We start from the raw sequence: 15,504 nt of genomic DNA on the forward strand, positions 1-15,504 counted from the left end.
AGGAATGAAAATCCTGGGTTCAATCTTCTGCAGATTCTTCGCTCATCTCCCGGGTTCTGCAGAGTTCTTCACTCAATTACTGAGCAAGGCCTCCCAGGGCTTTCTCCTTGGAGGCCCAGTTTATCACGAGCTGTTAACTTTCAGGGCTTTTTCCCTGGAGTCTCCCTCTACTCCCAGACCTGCTGTAGGAGTCTCCTTCTCTCCAACTGCCCTCTCCCTTCAGGGACAATCCCAGGCTAGATACTTCCTGCAGGCCCCTCTGTGGTTCTTTTCCCAGAGAAGAAGTTACAAACTCCTCCCTCCTGGATCTCCTCCCCCTATTGCTTGCACTCCTTCCTTTATAGGAACCACCCAGCCTGGTTCTCCCCAGCTTGGTCTAATCCTTAATTACCTGTCTCCCCTTCAGGTGCCACAGAACAGGCTAATTGTCCCTGCCAATGTGGGGTTTATAATACCATCACAATTCTGAAATAGGAATATGGCTAATCCTTGGAGTTACTGAGTGACACACCCTGGGTCACATCAGAGGTGTAGATCCAAAAGATTCCGGTTTTATTGTACAGTACACATACAATAGTTTTTATATTTTAATCTTTAGTGTGAAGATTTAAAATGTATTGCAGTTAACTTTATTACAAGAACATACATAACAGGTGCAGATTATAATATTTTAGTCCAGCAGTCACAGATTTTGGTTAGACATCACAAACTCAGAAGTACTATAAAACAAGAAATCCGCAGTCTGCAGAATACATGCCGTGTAATAGGGAGTGGGCTTGTCCCTTTAGTATTAATACATTTCTTCATTCATTCTATATAATCCTTAGCACTAAGAGTGCTTTACAAACTAAGAACTAAACACCTCTTAGAACAACTGCTTTAGTCACAGGTTTATCTGCGAACCAATGCCTCCCCTGCTATATGTTTCAAATTAACACTTAACCTGTTCAGTCCCAGAAGTCTGCATCACCCAATACAAAACGTTTGGCTTTGGGAACTCTGAACATGGAAGGTTAAACAATGTTTGCTAATGTTGTGTGGATAATTGTGAGGGTAAGGACCAGGACCCAAACCCTAGAGAAAACATATAGCAGTTTGTTTTGTAATAAGGAAGGATATTAAGGAAGTGATTAATATTCCCCTTGAATATGAGTAAACTGCACATATCGCAGTTGCTAAAAGCATTGCCATCTTCAAGTGTAGTCAGTGAGCATTAGTGATTTATTTTAAATATAGATTTAAAACTGTGAAAGTATACAATGGACAGCAGCTTTTGGTAAGTAATACAAGCTTAGCCTTTTGAACCAAATTCATCTAACACCACAGAGGATAATCAAGTGACAGCAAGAAAGAATTTGACTTTCTGAATTTAGAGCAAAGGAAAATGCACACATCTTAGTCGTAAATTTCTTTCTATGAAAGAGAGAGTCTCCCCTGACTCCAACACTATGAAGAACACATAGGTATTGGCAAATTCATCACACCAAAAGACTCTGCCCTAAAGAAGTCCACAGATCCTATCACATCTACATCTACTTTACATCCTATGCCATTTACTTTTCCAAAGGTGGAATCTGGGGAAAGATGGATGTTTCCAAGCTGTTCTGTAGTTATTTCCCATAACTCTCTTGATTGCTCAGTCTCTCAAATCTGATATTGTAACTCTGTAGACAACCATGTGCTCTACAAAGCAGGACTCTAGTGAAATATTTGTCAGATTAACAGTTAAAAAGAGACACTTTAAGACATTTGATTATCCATATAGTATAAAGTTTAGAGTCTATGGGTGTCTCTTCCCTTAAGTAAAATACTAGCAAGCCCTGGCCTAATCTACTGAATTTCAAATATTAGAGAGGAAATAAGAGTCTTCACTGCATCTCTTCTCATAGTACAAAGATATTCACATTCATCTCTACATGCACATGTTTAACCACGTATTTGCATTTTCCATTGCTAAACTCAAGAGTGGCCTCTGCAGGAAACAGCTGACAAGATTTGAGTTGGTCTGGAAGACAACTACTGTCCATGAAGTACTCAATTTTTGCATATTCACAAGCAGATATGATGCCAAGTGTCCTATTGCCATCTTCCCAGGAAAGTCTCTTGAACTGGGACTGGTGAATCAGCTGAAAATACCCCGCTGCTCAGATTCAGCGTTGGGCTCCTTCCTGTGACCAAGGGCATGGGGAGAGGGGCTGCATGCTTCAGACTAGGAAGTATCAGCATAATGAATTGTGAATGCTCGTGGGCCTGAAGTGCCTGTGCTTTAGTCCTTCAACCAAACTCTAGAGAGAATAAGCATAGTGGACTGGTCCCAGCAGTGGCCACTTAAGATTGCCTTCAATTGTGCAGTTCCTTGTGCCCATACCTGAAGGATGGGCCAAGGGATAGAGAAGAACAAGAGCTGTCCTCAAGTGCTATTAAACGGTGACAAAAGTAATACTGTCTAGGTTATTGTGCAGATTGATAGTCACGGTGGAAGACAGACAAGCTCTCTAATTAGATCAGAGAGTCCATCCCTTCGCAAGTGCCATACCGGAGGTAGTGCACAGAAGGCGTTAAAACTGTTATGGTAGCTTACTACAGCAGAAAGCAAAGCAGCCAAAGGCAGTTAGTATTAGGAAAGCAGCTAACTAACCAGGAGCCTTGCACAAGGAGTGCTTGTCTGCACTAACCTTTTCCCCTAACATTTTTCACCATTACTATCTCTGGTGCAGCTTCACTGGTGGTAGCAACAGCAAGTGCTCTCGTGTAGAGCAGCCAACAGCATTTTAGCCACTAGGTTGTGTGAGTTTGCTCTAAGCAGGACTAGACAACAGGGGATAGGTCTTCCCTGCAGCATTAACCCAGCTCCCATCCACACACAAAAACCTCTCACCCAAGTGTGGTGTTGCTTTACACCTGGGCTCATTGGCCCAGCTGTGGGTATAGGCTAAAGCTTATTGAGCTGGTAACCTACCCACTCTGCAGGAAGGACACAGGCTAAATCACTTAAGTGTTGATACTCCTCCAATGCCTTCCCACAATTCCCCTCCTGCACCCAGGACAGACAAGTTCTCCCTTTATTCAATGGGAAAGAATCACAGTGTGGTTCAGCTTACTGCAGTGCTAAGAACCATGGGGTATCATGTGCCTCCGGAAGTCCTAACATCTCAGACAGGTGACTGCAGCACCACTAAGTACATAGTAACTTGGGTAATGCTCTGCAGTGTGGCCTGTTACACCTGAGCTAGGCTAAGCCAGGCACCAATCACCCAAGTTAATTCTGCAATGAAGACATGCCCAAGGTGGTTAAAACACTAGAAGCTGTTTAGTGCCCCGTCTACACAACAACATCCACTGGTGCTACCACCAACGAGGTTCCATCAGTAATAGCAAAGGTGCAAAATTGTAGCGTGGACACAGCTAGTGTCTTCCTACAAGATTTATAGGTATGAGTCTGAAGGCTCTTTTGGTTCACTCTAAGGGTCCTAGAGCCCAGGCTCCAACCCAAGCCCAGAAGTCTACACTGCAATTAAACAGCCCCACAGCCCAGGCCCCATTAACCCAAGTCAGCTGGTACAATCTGCCATGGGTTTTTAATTGAAGTGTAGACATACACTGAGTGTCATGGAAACTGAGCTGAGAAGGTTGTCTTTCCATTCAAACAAAGGGAAAAGGCTTGGCTCAGACTGAAGTGTTTAACAGTTACCAGATCCGCCAACTGGGTTTTGTTATGCAAAAGAGTAACCACACCTCCAGTCATATTGCAGGTACTGTAGAGGGTAATGGCAGGTGTGTCAGTGGGTAGGGTATTATATCACATTGGGCAATTCCAAGCCCTGGGTATCAATGATCTAATGGAGAACTGGCAAGTAAACATTGAATATTAGTTCCTGGCATGCCCTGCCTTCACCCTCGCACTACATATCCCCCTTCAATTGTAAGGGAATTGAGTACTTTTGAAAAGTATCAAACTGAGAGCCTAAGAGATTGAAATCCTCTATACATCAACCAGGAAAACAGTAGTGCAACTTCTGTGCACTGCCCAGACATTATACATCCACTCTGGCCTGGACTGAGGTGAGTAGGCAGCATAGACTCTGTGCCCATTCACTCCTTGCCTTGCCTAGCCTAGAGAAAATGTCAACCAGGGTGTCAAGAAGGGCGATTGCTGCGGCAGTTTTTGTGATATGGATATTTGTTCACTGGGAATTAGACAAAGACCAGCTCATTTTGGACATACCAAACAGTTATCAGATGGTGGTAATTTTGGGCCACATTCAGAACATTGTCCTATAGGTGAAAAGTTCTGCATACAAGTCATTTAAGGAATCCTTGATACTTATAACTGGTGTTGAACAATCTGCACGTTTCACCATCTGATATTTAAACCACTGTTCTTTCCAAATTCCTCAGGCGACAGGAGAGAGATCTTCAGCTCAATGTAGAAACGATGAAGGACAGAAAAACAATGGTGTACATCTGATCAATGGCAGAATAATGCCAGTTAATTACCATACCCATTGCTCTGCCCTACCCCCTCAGCAGAGGCCAAACTCCCCATGCTGTCAGTGTTAATTTGCAACTGCCAGAGTAAAGGAGCATTCAGGGTGAAAGCTGCAGTAACAAAAGCTGGAGGAGGTACTATCTGTCTGTGGTTTGTTTCAGACAGACATTCTTATCAGCTCCCTTTGTGATCAGTAGCTGCTGCAAGCTGCAGTCTGTGAGGATAAGAGTGCAGCGAGCAGAATGACAGACCTGTTTAAGCAGAGTTTAAATCCACAGCTTTGGGATGCGATTTCTTGGAGGCCAGCTCAGACAGCTTTTTCAGACGTTTCTTCAGCTCCAGAGGGAATTTTTCATAGCATTTCTTGCACACTGGCTTCATGTCAAACTCCACAAACTTGTTCCTTTCAAAGAAACACTGAGCTATTAAAAACAGCACTTACAAAACTACAGTCATGGCTTGATGTTCAGTATTCAAGTATGTGTGTGTCTGTGTGAATGTGGTGGCTTGATTTCTACCACATGTATAAAACCCATTTCAACACACAGATGCCAATCTTGCCAGGTATGTTCACATATCAGAATTTAATGCACATGTGTGGCAGTGTTCATGCCAAGTTAGGTGCCCAACTGTGTGAACACAGATACACATGGACTGATCACTGGAGATCAGGTCCACATGTTTACCAATAATGAAATGTCCAGCCATGGAACACTTTGTGATTGGCTCTTAGCAACACTTCTGCTTGGCTGCTTTCCAAAACTTGGGGGCAGCAGCTTTGCATTGGCAACAGGAAGACATTTTGATTCTTCACACTCCTCTCCCCTGTGCTGCCAAGTGCACCTCAGCCTGCTATGAATGCCCCTTGCTAGCTAGTACCAGGGTGGAAGCACATTAATTTCCCCTGTACATATATCCACAGTGCTTTTCTTCTGTTGCAATTCAATGGCTTTCCTATGTTTGCTATTTCACAGAAATCATAGAACTGGAAGGGACCTCGAGAGGTCATCTAATCCAGACCCCTGTACTCAAGGCAGGACTAAGTATTATCTAAACCATCCCTGACAGGTGTTTGTCCAACCTGCTCTTAAAAATCCCCAATGATGGAGATTCCACCACCCCCCTAGGCAATTTATTCCAGTGCTTAACCACTCCAACGTTTAGGAAGTTTTTCCTAATGTCCAACCTAAACTGCCCTTGCTGCAATTTAAGCCCATTGCTTCTTGTCCTATCCTCAGAGGTTAAGAACAACAATTTTTCTCCCTCCTCTTTGTAACAACCTTTTATGTACTTGAAGACTGTTATCAAGTCCCCCCGTCAATCTTTTCTTCTTCAGACTAAACAAACACATTTTTTTCAATCTTCCCTCATAGGTCATGTTTTCTAGACCTTTAATCAATTTTGTTGCTCTTCTCTGGACTTTCTCCAATTTGTCCACATCTTTCCTGAAATGTGGTGCCCAGAACTGGACACAATACTCCAGTTGAGGCCTAATCAGCGTGGAGTAGAGCGGAAGAATTACTTCTCGTGTCTTGCTTACAATACTCCTGTTAATACATCCCAGAACGATGTTTGCTTTTTTTGCGACAGTGTTACACTGTTGACTCATATTTAGCTTGTGATCCACAATGACCCCCAGATCCCTTTCTGCAGTACTCCTTCCTAGGCAGTCATTTCCCATTTTGTATGTGTGCAACTGATTGTTCCTTCCTAAGTGGAGTACTTTGCAATTGTACTTATTGAATTTCATCCTATTTACTTCAGACCATTTCTCCAGTTAGTCCAGATCATTTTGAATTTTAATCCTATCCTCCAAAGCACTTGCAACCCCTCCCAGCTTGGTATCATCCGCAAGCTTTATGAGTGTACTCTCTATGCCATTATCTAAATCATTGATGAAGATATTGAACAGGACCGGACCCCACTTGTTATGCCCTTCCAGTATAACTGTGAACCACTGATAACTACTCTCTGGGAACGATTTTCCAACCAGTTATGCACCCACCATATAGTAGCTCCATCTAGGTTGTATTTCCCTAGTTTGTTTATTAGATCATGTGAGACAGTATCAAAAGCCTTACTAAAGTCAAGATATACCACATCTAGTGCTTCCCCCCTATCCACAAGACTTGTTACCCTGTCAAAGAAAGCTTGACACGATTTGTTCTTGACAAATCCATGCTGACTGTTATTTATCACCTTATTATCTTCTAGGTGTTTGCAAATTGATTGCTTAATTATTTGCTCCATTATTTTCCGGGTACAGACGTTAAGCTGTCTGGTCTGTAATTTCCCGGGTTGTCCTCATTTTCCTTTTTATAGATGGGTACTATATTTGCCTTTTTCTAATCTTCTGGAATGTCTCCCATCTTTCATGACTTTTCAAAGATAATTACTAATGGCTCAGATATTTCCCCAGTCAGCTCTTTGAGTAATCTAGGATGCATTTCATCAGGCCCTGGGGATTTGAAGAGACCTAACTTGTCAAAGTAATTTTTGACTTGTACTTTCCCTATTTTAGACTCTGATCCTACGTCATTTTCACTGGCATTCACTATTTTAGATGTCCAATCACAACCAACCTTCTTGGTGAAAACCGAAACAGAGAGGTCATTGAGCACCTCTGCCATTTCCACATTTTCTGTTATTGTCTTTCTCCCCCATCACTGAGTAATGGGCCTATTCTGTCCTTGGTCTTCCTCTTGCTTCTAATGTATTTGTAGAATTTCTTGTTTCCTTTTATGTCCCTAGCTAGTTTGATCTTGTTTTGTGCCTTGGCTTTTCTAATTTTGTCCCCACATACTTCTGTTATTTGTTTATAGTCATCCTTTGTAATTTGACCAAGTTTCCATTTTTTGTAGGACTCTTTTTTGAGGTTTAGATCATTGAAGGTCTCCTGGTTAAGCAAGGGTGGTCTTGCCATACTTCCTATCTTTCCTACGCAGTGGGATAGTTTGCTCTTGTGCCCTTAATAATGTCTCTTTGAAAAACTGCCAATTGTTTTCAATTGTTTTCCCCCTTAGACTTGCTTCCCAGGGGATTTTACCTACCAACTCCCTGAGTTTGCTAAAGTCTGCCTTCTTGAAATCCATAGTCTTTATTGTGCTGTTCTCCCTCCTACCAATTCCTTAGAATCATGAACTCTACCATTTCATGATCACTTTCACCCAAGTTGCCTTCCACTTTCAAATTCTCAAGCAGTTCTTCCCTATTTGTCAAAATCAAATCTAGAACAGCCTCCCCCCAGTAGCTTTCTCCACCTTCTGAAATAAAAAATTGTCTCTAATACATTCCAAGAACTTGTTGGATAATCTGTGCCCTGCTGTGTTATTTGGCTCCTTTACTTCTCCCTCAGTTGCACGAGTGTCTCTCACGAGGGAGATAAAGACTCAAGCAGCCATGAACGTCAGTGGGTCACAATCAGACAGTGATCTAGGTATCACAAATGGTGACTGCAGCAGAATCAGGCCACTGCATTAATTTGATTGGCAAAAATCAAGAAGTGGAATTTCACCAGCAGAGTCAGTGTCCCAGACCCTCGAGTCATGTTTAGTCTAGAGCCTACTCAGTCTGAGACTTGCCAATTCCTTATCCCCCAATAGCCTCATATTCCTAGACTTCCTGCCATTCAGCTTCCACCAAGTTTACTGTAGTTAATGTTGCTTCATTAAGCAGCAGCAAGAAGAGTTCACTACAATGTGGCCCAGCCCCAGGAATGTGCCCAGCCTCCATTAATCCAGGGAAGGAAAAGCTGTCTCTGAGATAGGCACATGACAAACTAATTTTCTAGAAGTTTGAACTAACTTTGCCACTGCGTTTCCTAAGTCCCAGTTCTTATAGGTAACCTGTAATATTGTCTTAAAGCATGGCCTATACGTAGTATGCTTTTAATGCCTCAAACATTAAACACAATGCTGAGTGGGTACCTCTGGAATCATGCTGGCTGGTGCGACAGCCTGGAATGTCCAATGTTGCATGTCAGTTACTAAACAGCCCAGTTGGAGCATGGAACTGGGGGCTCAGGGCAGTGTCATTTTATTATGGAGTGAGACTTTGCTAAGCGTTTTTATCAGTATAAAAGAATAAAGAATTTAAAAACACTTTCCAAAACCCACATTCAATAATGAAAACACCATTCCCTTGAGCCCCTAAGTCCATTGATAACTAAGACATGTTGGGCCATCACAGCAGAGCTGGGGTGATATTAGAGGCCCTGAAACTAGGAAAGGGGCATTTAAAGTTAGTTTGTATTCATTGTCCCTGTGCCACTTACTATTTGAGGCATTTAGCACACAACTCCTTGAAAATGGGCTCAGTTACCTTTCCATAGGGGAAACCTTTCTAGGGAAAAGCTGTACATACTGCAGGAGAGGATACTGCTCTACAGCTGCAGGATACCAGCACCGTTCCCCTAGGCTGCTGAAAGAGTTAGCCTAGGTCTGCAAGTATCTACTTACTTCAGTGTGAGCTTGATGTTGCAGGTGGAGCAGGAGAAGCAGTTCACACACCAAGCCTTGTTGAGAGCTGATACCACTGCGCAAAATAAGAGCAAACAACCAGATTATCTAGTCTCGGAGTCTGATCCCAATTCAGTGAGCCCAGATGTAAAAAGAAACACTGGAGCCTTGCAACTGCAGGACTGCAACAGCTGCATTGTCAGAATGGGAGAGCAACCCAAAACAAGGAGAGAACAAATCTTACCATCCCCCTCGATCACGTGGCTGCAGTTGTAGCAGACATCTCCGAAGAGCTACATGCAGAAGGAATAAAATGGGAACTTATTTTACTGACTATGAAGGAGTCTGCCCATGCTCCCCAAATTAGACAGCTGGTGCAAACATCCAACTTCTGATGGATGCAGCAGCACCCTAAAATTCATTTACTTCTCCTGAATAGCTTCTCATACACTTGCCCATTGGTCTATGGTCATTCAGAACTTGTATTCTCAAATCTTAGTTTTTTTTGTTGATGCCTCATATTCTTGGTACCATTATAACATGATCTCTGAGCCTTATATGCCTGGGAATTTGGGAGACAATGTCAATAGACTCATAGACTCATAGACTTTAAGGTCAGAAGGGACCATTATGATCATCTGGTCTGACCCCATGCATGCTGCAGGCCACAAGACCCTTCCCTGGACTCTGCCATTGAAGTCCCCAATCCTGTGTTTTAGTGACTTCAATCGGCTGAGACCCTCCTGCTAGTGATCCCTGCCCCATGCTGCGGAGGAAGGCGAAAAACCTCCAGAGGCTGAGCCAATCTACCCTGGAGGAAAATTCCTTCCCGACCCCAAATATGGCGATCAGTAATACCCCGAGCATATAGGCAAGAGTCTCTAGCCTGACCCTTGTTGGCCATTATGCTATTCACGTACCATTGCTTGGTTTTCCTTGGCTACTATGTTTTACCATTAAACCATTCCCTCCATAAACTTATCCAACTTAATCTTAAAACCAGACAGGTCCGTCGCCCCCACCGTTTCCCTTGGAAGGCCGTTCCAATATTTCACCCCTCTGACGGTCAGAAACCTTCGTCTAATTTCACGCCTGAACTTCCCCCCGGCCAGTTTATATCCATTCGTTCTCGTGTCCACATTAGTACTAAGCTGGAATAATTCCTCTCCCTCCCTTGTATTTACCCCTCTGATATATTTGAAGATAGCAATCATATCCCCTGATCAAAGATAAATATCTCCTGATCATCGACCATAAACATTGAGGTAAAACCAAGAGCACTATTTTAAAAGCAGTTGATATTTAGCCTTTAACAACTCTACAAGGGAAATGTAATATTTTGTCTGATGGAAACTGGTGCTCACGGCTGCTCATTGTATCTTTATGATAATGTTATCTTTATATCAGCATACAGGACAGATCTTTTCTGTGCTTTAGCCAACTAGATGCTATGGCATTTATTTTAAACAATTATAAATAGGCTGGCTTAACATGGGTTTTAGAATGTTTTCAGTTCTTAACAAAAGGTTAGCCAAGCAGCCATCTGATTGGTTAACACACATTTTATTTGGTATAATTACAGAAATTTTAATTTGTTTGCTATGTTGTTATAGCTGTGTTGCTCCCAGGATACAAGAGACAAGGTTTGTGAGGTAATACCTTGTATTGGACCAACTACTGTAGATGAAAGGGACAGCAATTTTTTCTTTCAACAGGGAAGATCCCTGTCCCCATTACATTTTCATTCTCTAATCACTGTCACTTTCCCTAGAATTATACATGTCAACACACATCTGCCACGGAAAACATTTTTCCTTTTTCAATTAGATTCCCCACCACCAGAGGCTATTGATATTTCTTAACAACTCACTCCAGATAACAATGCATTTCTGGTTATATGGTGCATGGGAAAAATGCTGTGCTTATTTCCCAAATTTCTATAGGGAGCATTCTTTCTCCCCAGCTCTTCAGTCGAGAGAGATGCCTGCTGAATGGGTGCAGGACAGCAGTGCTTACCTGGTTGTAGTGAGTCTCGCAGTAAGCCAGTCCTTTTTTCTCGTAGTGGCGGTGCCCCAGAAATGGCTTTTCACATTTGGCACAAACAAAATGCTGCAAAAGTAAAGGGCATTCAGTGTCGGTGGAAGGGCCTCCACAGCTAGAAGACATGCATGGTCGCTGCCCCCGAAATAAGCCAGTGGTTTGCACAAGAATTTCAGATCTTTGTATAAAGACAGACAAGAAAACCCTGCAAGAATTTTGTGGGATGGTGATGGTGGGACGCTATGACAATCTAAATGACAGTCACAGGAACAAAGTCACAGCAAGGTTAGAAGACAGTAGTAAACACACCTGCACTCTGGCTACACAACAGAGTCTACCACTACCATCATCTGTTGAGCTGCACTGTACAAAAAAAATTGCTTCCAAGATTTGGAAGGTGAGATGTGTGACACAAGAACCTCTTAATGCCAACTGGCAAAGGGATGCAGAGCTGTTACAGGAATCTCCTGATTTTGGTATGTACATTCTGGTTCAAAGAATGTCTCGTGAGGTCTCAAATGAAAGCTGGTGCCATGCTGGTTATCAATATTGTTGTGACATGTATGTACAGATACTAGGTAAGGAGTTATATAGACACACATACACACATATACACATAAAATATGTTCTTAAAGTCTGTGTGGGAGAGTTGGACAGCATCAAAGGTGAAAAACAAGTTTTCTGTCAGACAAAAGGTGTTTATTCATCTCTCTTTACATGTAAATTGAATATTGTCTCATTCACTACTGGTCACTTATTGCCAGTCAGAACTAAATGCAACGAAGGATTCTGCAGAATTCAGAGAAAAAGTCTACCAGGAAGAGAAAAGCAATAATGCTTAGGGGAGATGGGGGGAGGGAACCCTATCTAGAGATACCTCAAAGGTTTGCTCCACTATATTTGGGAGGCAAAGACAACATCCTGGCACCCTTCACTAAGGGAATAAAAGGACAGTGCTTCTGCTTCATGAAGAAGAGTCTTGGTTGAAAATGCTGAAGAGAATTTTGGGTGAGAGAAGCTTCTTTAGACAAGACAATAACTTGTTAGTTAAGATTAGTCTCTAGAAAGCATGTTATGATTTTGTTTTACACAAAACCATTTGTTTCCAATATTCTCTATTTCTTTGATAATATATTTATAGTGAAAACAAGAATATATTTTTGTAAGTGATATGGTAGTAAGCAAAGTGCTGGCTCTGAGTTGAATCTTACATGCTGGTGTGTCTTGTTCCTTTGGGAAAGGCAGACCTGGTAATTTTGTGAGTGTCCCACGGATAAGGGATTGGATACTACAGGGATTCAGGAGTTGGTGTGTTCCTGTGGCTACCTGTACAGTGAGAATGAGGACTGGAAGGTAGTGCTTGTGCTACCAGAGGCTGGTGGTTTCAGGGAGCTGATCCACACAGGCAGATTCAAGCATGCTTCACACTAAGGGCAGGTGGTGGTGAGGTGTCTCACAACCTGGGTACCCCTGGGAAGTGTCACAGCAATGTTACAGTTTGTTACTTAGAGCTGGAGGGAAGGACAGAGAGGATGTACATAACTTCAGTGGTAAATACTATTTTGCAGACCCCAGAATCTTTGCAATGTAATGCAGAAATTTTAAAATAATTTTCCTGAGAGTAAATTAAACAATGGTATTGTTACTGTGCAAAAGATGAAGTGCACCATTCACAACTCTAGTGCATGTGACTTACCCAGGTAAAGCTCACCCCAGGTAAATACAGTCTGAATTTGGCCTAAACAGGAATGGTGGAAATTTCTAACGTTCACCACAACAGCCTCCAACTTGCATTAGACCTCTGGCAGTATGCATTCCACAGGCAGCTTCACACTGATCTCACCTCAACATGCCATTGCTTCCCCAGAGCATTGACCACTCGTCCTTCGATAGGCCTGCGACAGGCTCCACAGATTGGGATACCCATCTTGTCATGGCAGGGCAGGCAATAGAGTTCCCCTTTCAGCTCCCTGGCCTCAGCAGTCAGCTCCTTCCTGAAAACAACACAAACAAGTGTTCTTGAAGCAACAACACTGACCCAAACCCCAGCCAACAGCTGTTTCACGATTAAACCTTACATGAGCTTCCCTCCAGATGTGAATATCTAAGATGAAGCTGTGGAAGAGTGAACTTCAAAGCCAACTTCCATGTTTTGGCCCCCATCTACACTGTAAACACAGGAATCCTGAATTATGCTTGTGAAACATGACAGTGTCAAACCACTTTATAACATGCTAGTTATCTAATAGGTCTTTCTGTCCACAAATGCAAGGCTAAATCATGCGGAGCAGTTTGGCCACAACCATGTTTAAACAAGGTTATTTTTGTAATGTAAACAGGACCTTTGAGAGTGGCTCATTTCCAGGAACTGCCCAGTAGACAATGGTGCCCAGTAAGCAATGCATGGAGGAAGGAGAACCCTATATAGCTGAACAGAAGAACTCCAATTCTTCTATCCTTTTGATTCCAATTTTTTTGATCTTTCACATACAGAACTTCTTGTCTGCCGGACAACTTAAAGGCTGCAAAGTGTAGCTGACGATTACAGAGTCCAGAAAGAGTCTGAACTGTTGTCCATACAGTGTATTTCCCTGGTTTATTGATGGAAGTTGGGAGAGGAGAACGTACCCGCAGTGGGTGCAGTTGAAGTGATCTGGATGATAGGAGTCATTCCTGAACATCAGAGGCTGCTCATCAATTATCAGGTGGCACTTCTGACAGATATACTTGCCTAGCCCCTTGGCTTTCTCCCGATTATGGCAAGGCCTGCACAGGTGCCTGGGTGAGAATTGGAAAGAAAGGGTAGCATTAGTACTGTAGAGTCTTTCTAGAAGAGAGTCGTGCTCTGCACATTTTTAGTTAGGGTTACAGGTTTCTGTAACCTTCTTCCAAAGACAGCAGCCACTGTTCTAACCCCACTGCTCTAGAGGATGGGAATTAAACATCATCTAATGGTGCTAGTGTTAACCAAATCCTGAGGTAGCCTTGTAACTCCATCTACCCCATTCAGATACAGTTAGGTATTTCCTAGGCCTCCTTATGTGGCATTTTCTTCTCTTCACTACAGGTATCAAGTACAGTAAAAACAGTAGACTGTTTAGCAGTCTCTAATTGCAAGTGTGTGCTCAGCTTACAAACACAATGGAGACTGCACGTGGGCCCGAATAACTATGCATGAAGTGGCTGCTTTTGTACGTAGCAATAAAGACACTTATAGGTGTGCAGATCAGAGTAGCTAATAAGTGTCTTAACACAGTGGAGAGCTTGTGTGCACATATGCATGTAAGTATATTCCTACGAATCTATAAATGTGTTTGTGTTTACATAAATCTATGCTCACAATTCTCTGACTGCTCTGTTGAAGGGAGTTCACTCTCAGTGCTCCTCTTGAAGGTACATTGCTAAAGTGCCTCCACCATGGTTGGATCCATTAGTCCTCACTAACCAGGACAAACCAGAGAGTCTTTGAATCATAGCCCTTCTACCAAAAAGCTCCCTATTAAGTTTAAGACAAACAAGGGAGTCTGCAGCTCTGTGCTGCAAACTGCAACAGAAGCACAAGTCCTGGTCGGGCATGCGACTGACATTGCTGGGAGTGAAGTCTGTGACAAAAGGGATAAAAGATAAACAGCTGTAAAGGTCAGTGCTCCTGTTTATACAGAGACCAATCAAAAAACAAGGAGCTGAATCAGCCAGTTTGATGCCCAGTATTTAAAAGCTCTCATGGGGTGGTCTTTAGTTTAGTTCACCCATCAGCTGTCTTCCCAGCATTAGTGTTGTTTGCTGGGTGCGGAGGTTTGGCTAAATTGAACACATAGCAGGCAAATGGGGGAAATAATCTATGCCTGTTTTTTCACCATTGTCCAACCTGACAAAAGCATGCTTAGTTCCCCCTCACTATAGTCACACGTACATCCCTGGTTAAGATTTAAAGGTATTCTCCCAAAGAGCCCATCAACTACAAGTAAAAACAGTAAAGGAAAGGTGGTGTCATAGCTAATGCAACAAACTGACTAGGAATCAGAAGATCTGGCTTCTATTCCAGGTTCTCTCTTGGATTTCATGGGGACTTTGGGCAAGCCACTTAACCGCAGGTTTCCCCATCTGTAAAATGGGGCTAAGAATAATTCCACGTGGCACAGGGGTGTTGTGTGGCCTCAAACATTTATGATCCTCAGATGGAAAGCGCCTGCATAAGCTGAAAGTATGATTATTATTTTCTCACTTTTTAAGTCCTCTCTTGTGTAATAGTCTCTTTGCAGGGCTGGAACCACTGTCCTCTCAAACGGAGCCACAGTCCCCACAAAAAGCAGACAGCGCCCCATTATAAGAGATCATGCAGCTGTGCTCATCCCTGGATAAAGGCATCAATTTTATTCAGCACTGTCAAATGGGGACTAATTATACAGGGCAGGACACTGGGACCCTGCAGCAAGTGTCCTGAAAAAGACCCCTCTCATTCAGCTGAATAAGGGGCCTTCAACCCTTTGCACTGATAAACCATTATCAACCCCTCCC

At 42.8% G+C, this 15,504-nt stretch overlaps 1 protein-coding gene across 3 annotated transcripts in view; it reads right to left on the reverse strand.

The window, feature by feature from the left end:
- Positions 1–531: 531 nt before the first annotated feature.
- Positions 532–15,504, reverse strand: part of LIMS2 (LIM zinc finger domain containing 2) — a 60,778-nt gene continuing 45,805 nt past the window's right edge. For all 3 annotated transcript variants that reach the window (XM_034780796.1, XM_034780798.1, XM_034780797.1), the window contains 6 exons: positions 13,615–13,764; positions 12,830–12,980; positions 10,963–11,055; positions 9,191–9,239; positions 8,947–9,022; positions 532–4,892 (listed from right to left, as the gene is read on the reverse strand). In XM_034780796.1, the coding sequence (XP_034636687.1) occupies positions 4,745–4,892; positions 8,947–9,022; positions 9,191–9,239; positions 10,963–11,055; positions 12,830–12,980; positions 13,615–13,764 (667 nt within the window). In that variant the 3' untranslated portion in view covers positions 532–4,744. The remainder of the gene's footprint in view (positions 4,893–8,946; positions 9,023–9,190; positions 9,240–10,962; positions 11,056–12,829; positions 12,981–13,614; positions 13,765–15,504) is intronic.

Source organism: Trachemys scripta, chromosome 9 (assembly GCF_013100865.1).
Source record: "Trachemys scripta elegans isolate TJP31775 chromosome 9, CAS_Tse_1.0, whole genome shotgun sequence".
NCBI classification, from domain to species: Eukaryota; Metazoa; Chordata; order Testudines; family Emydidae; genus Trachemys; species Trachemys scripta.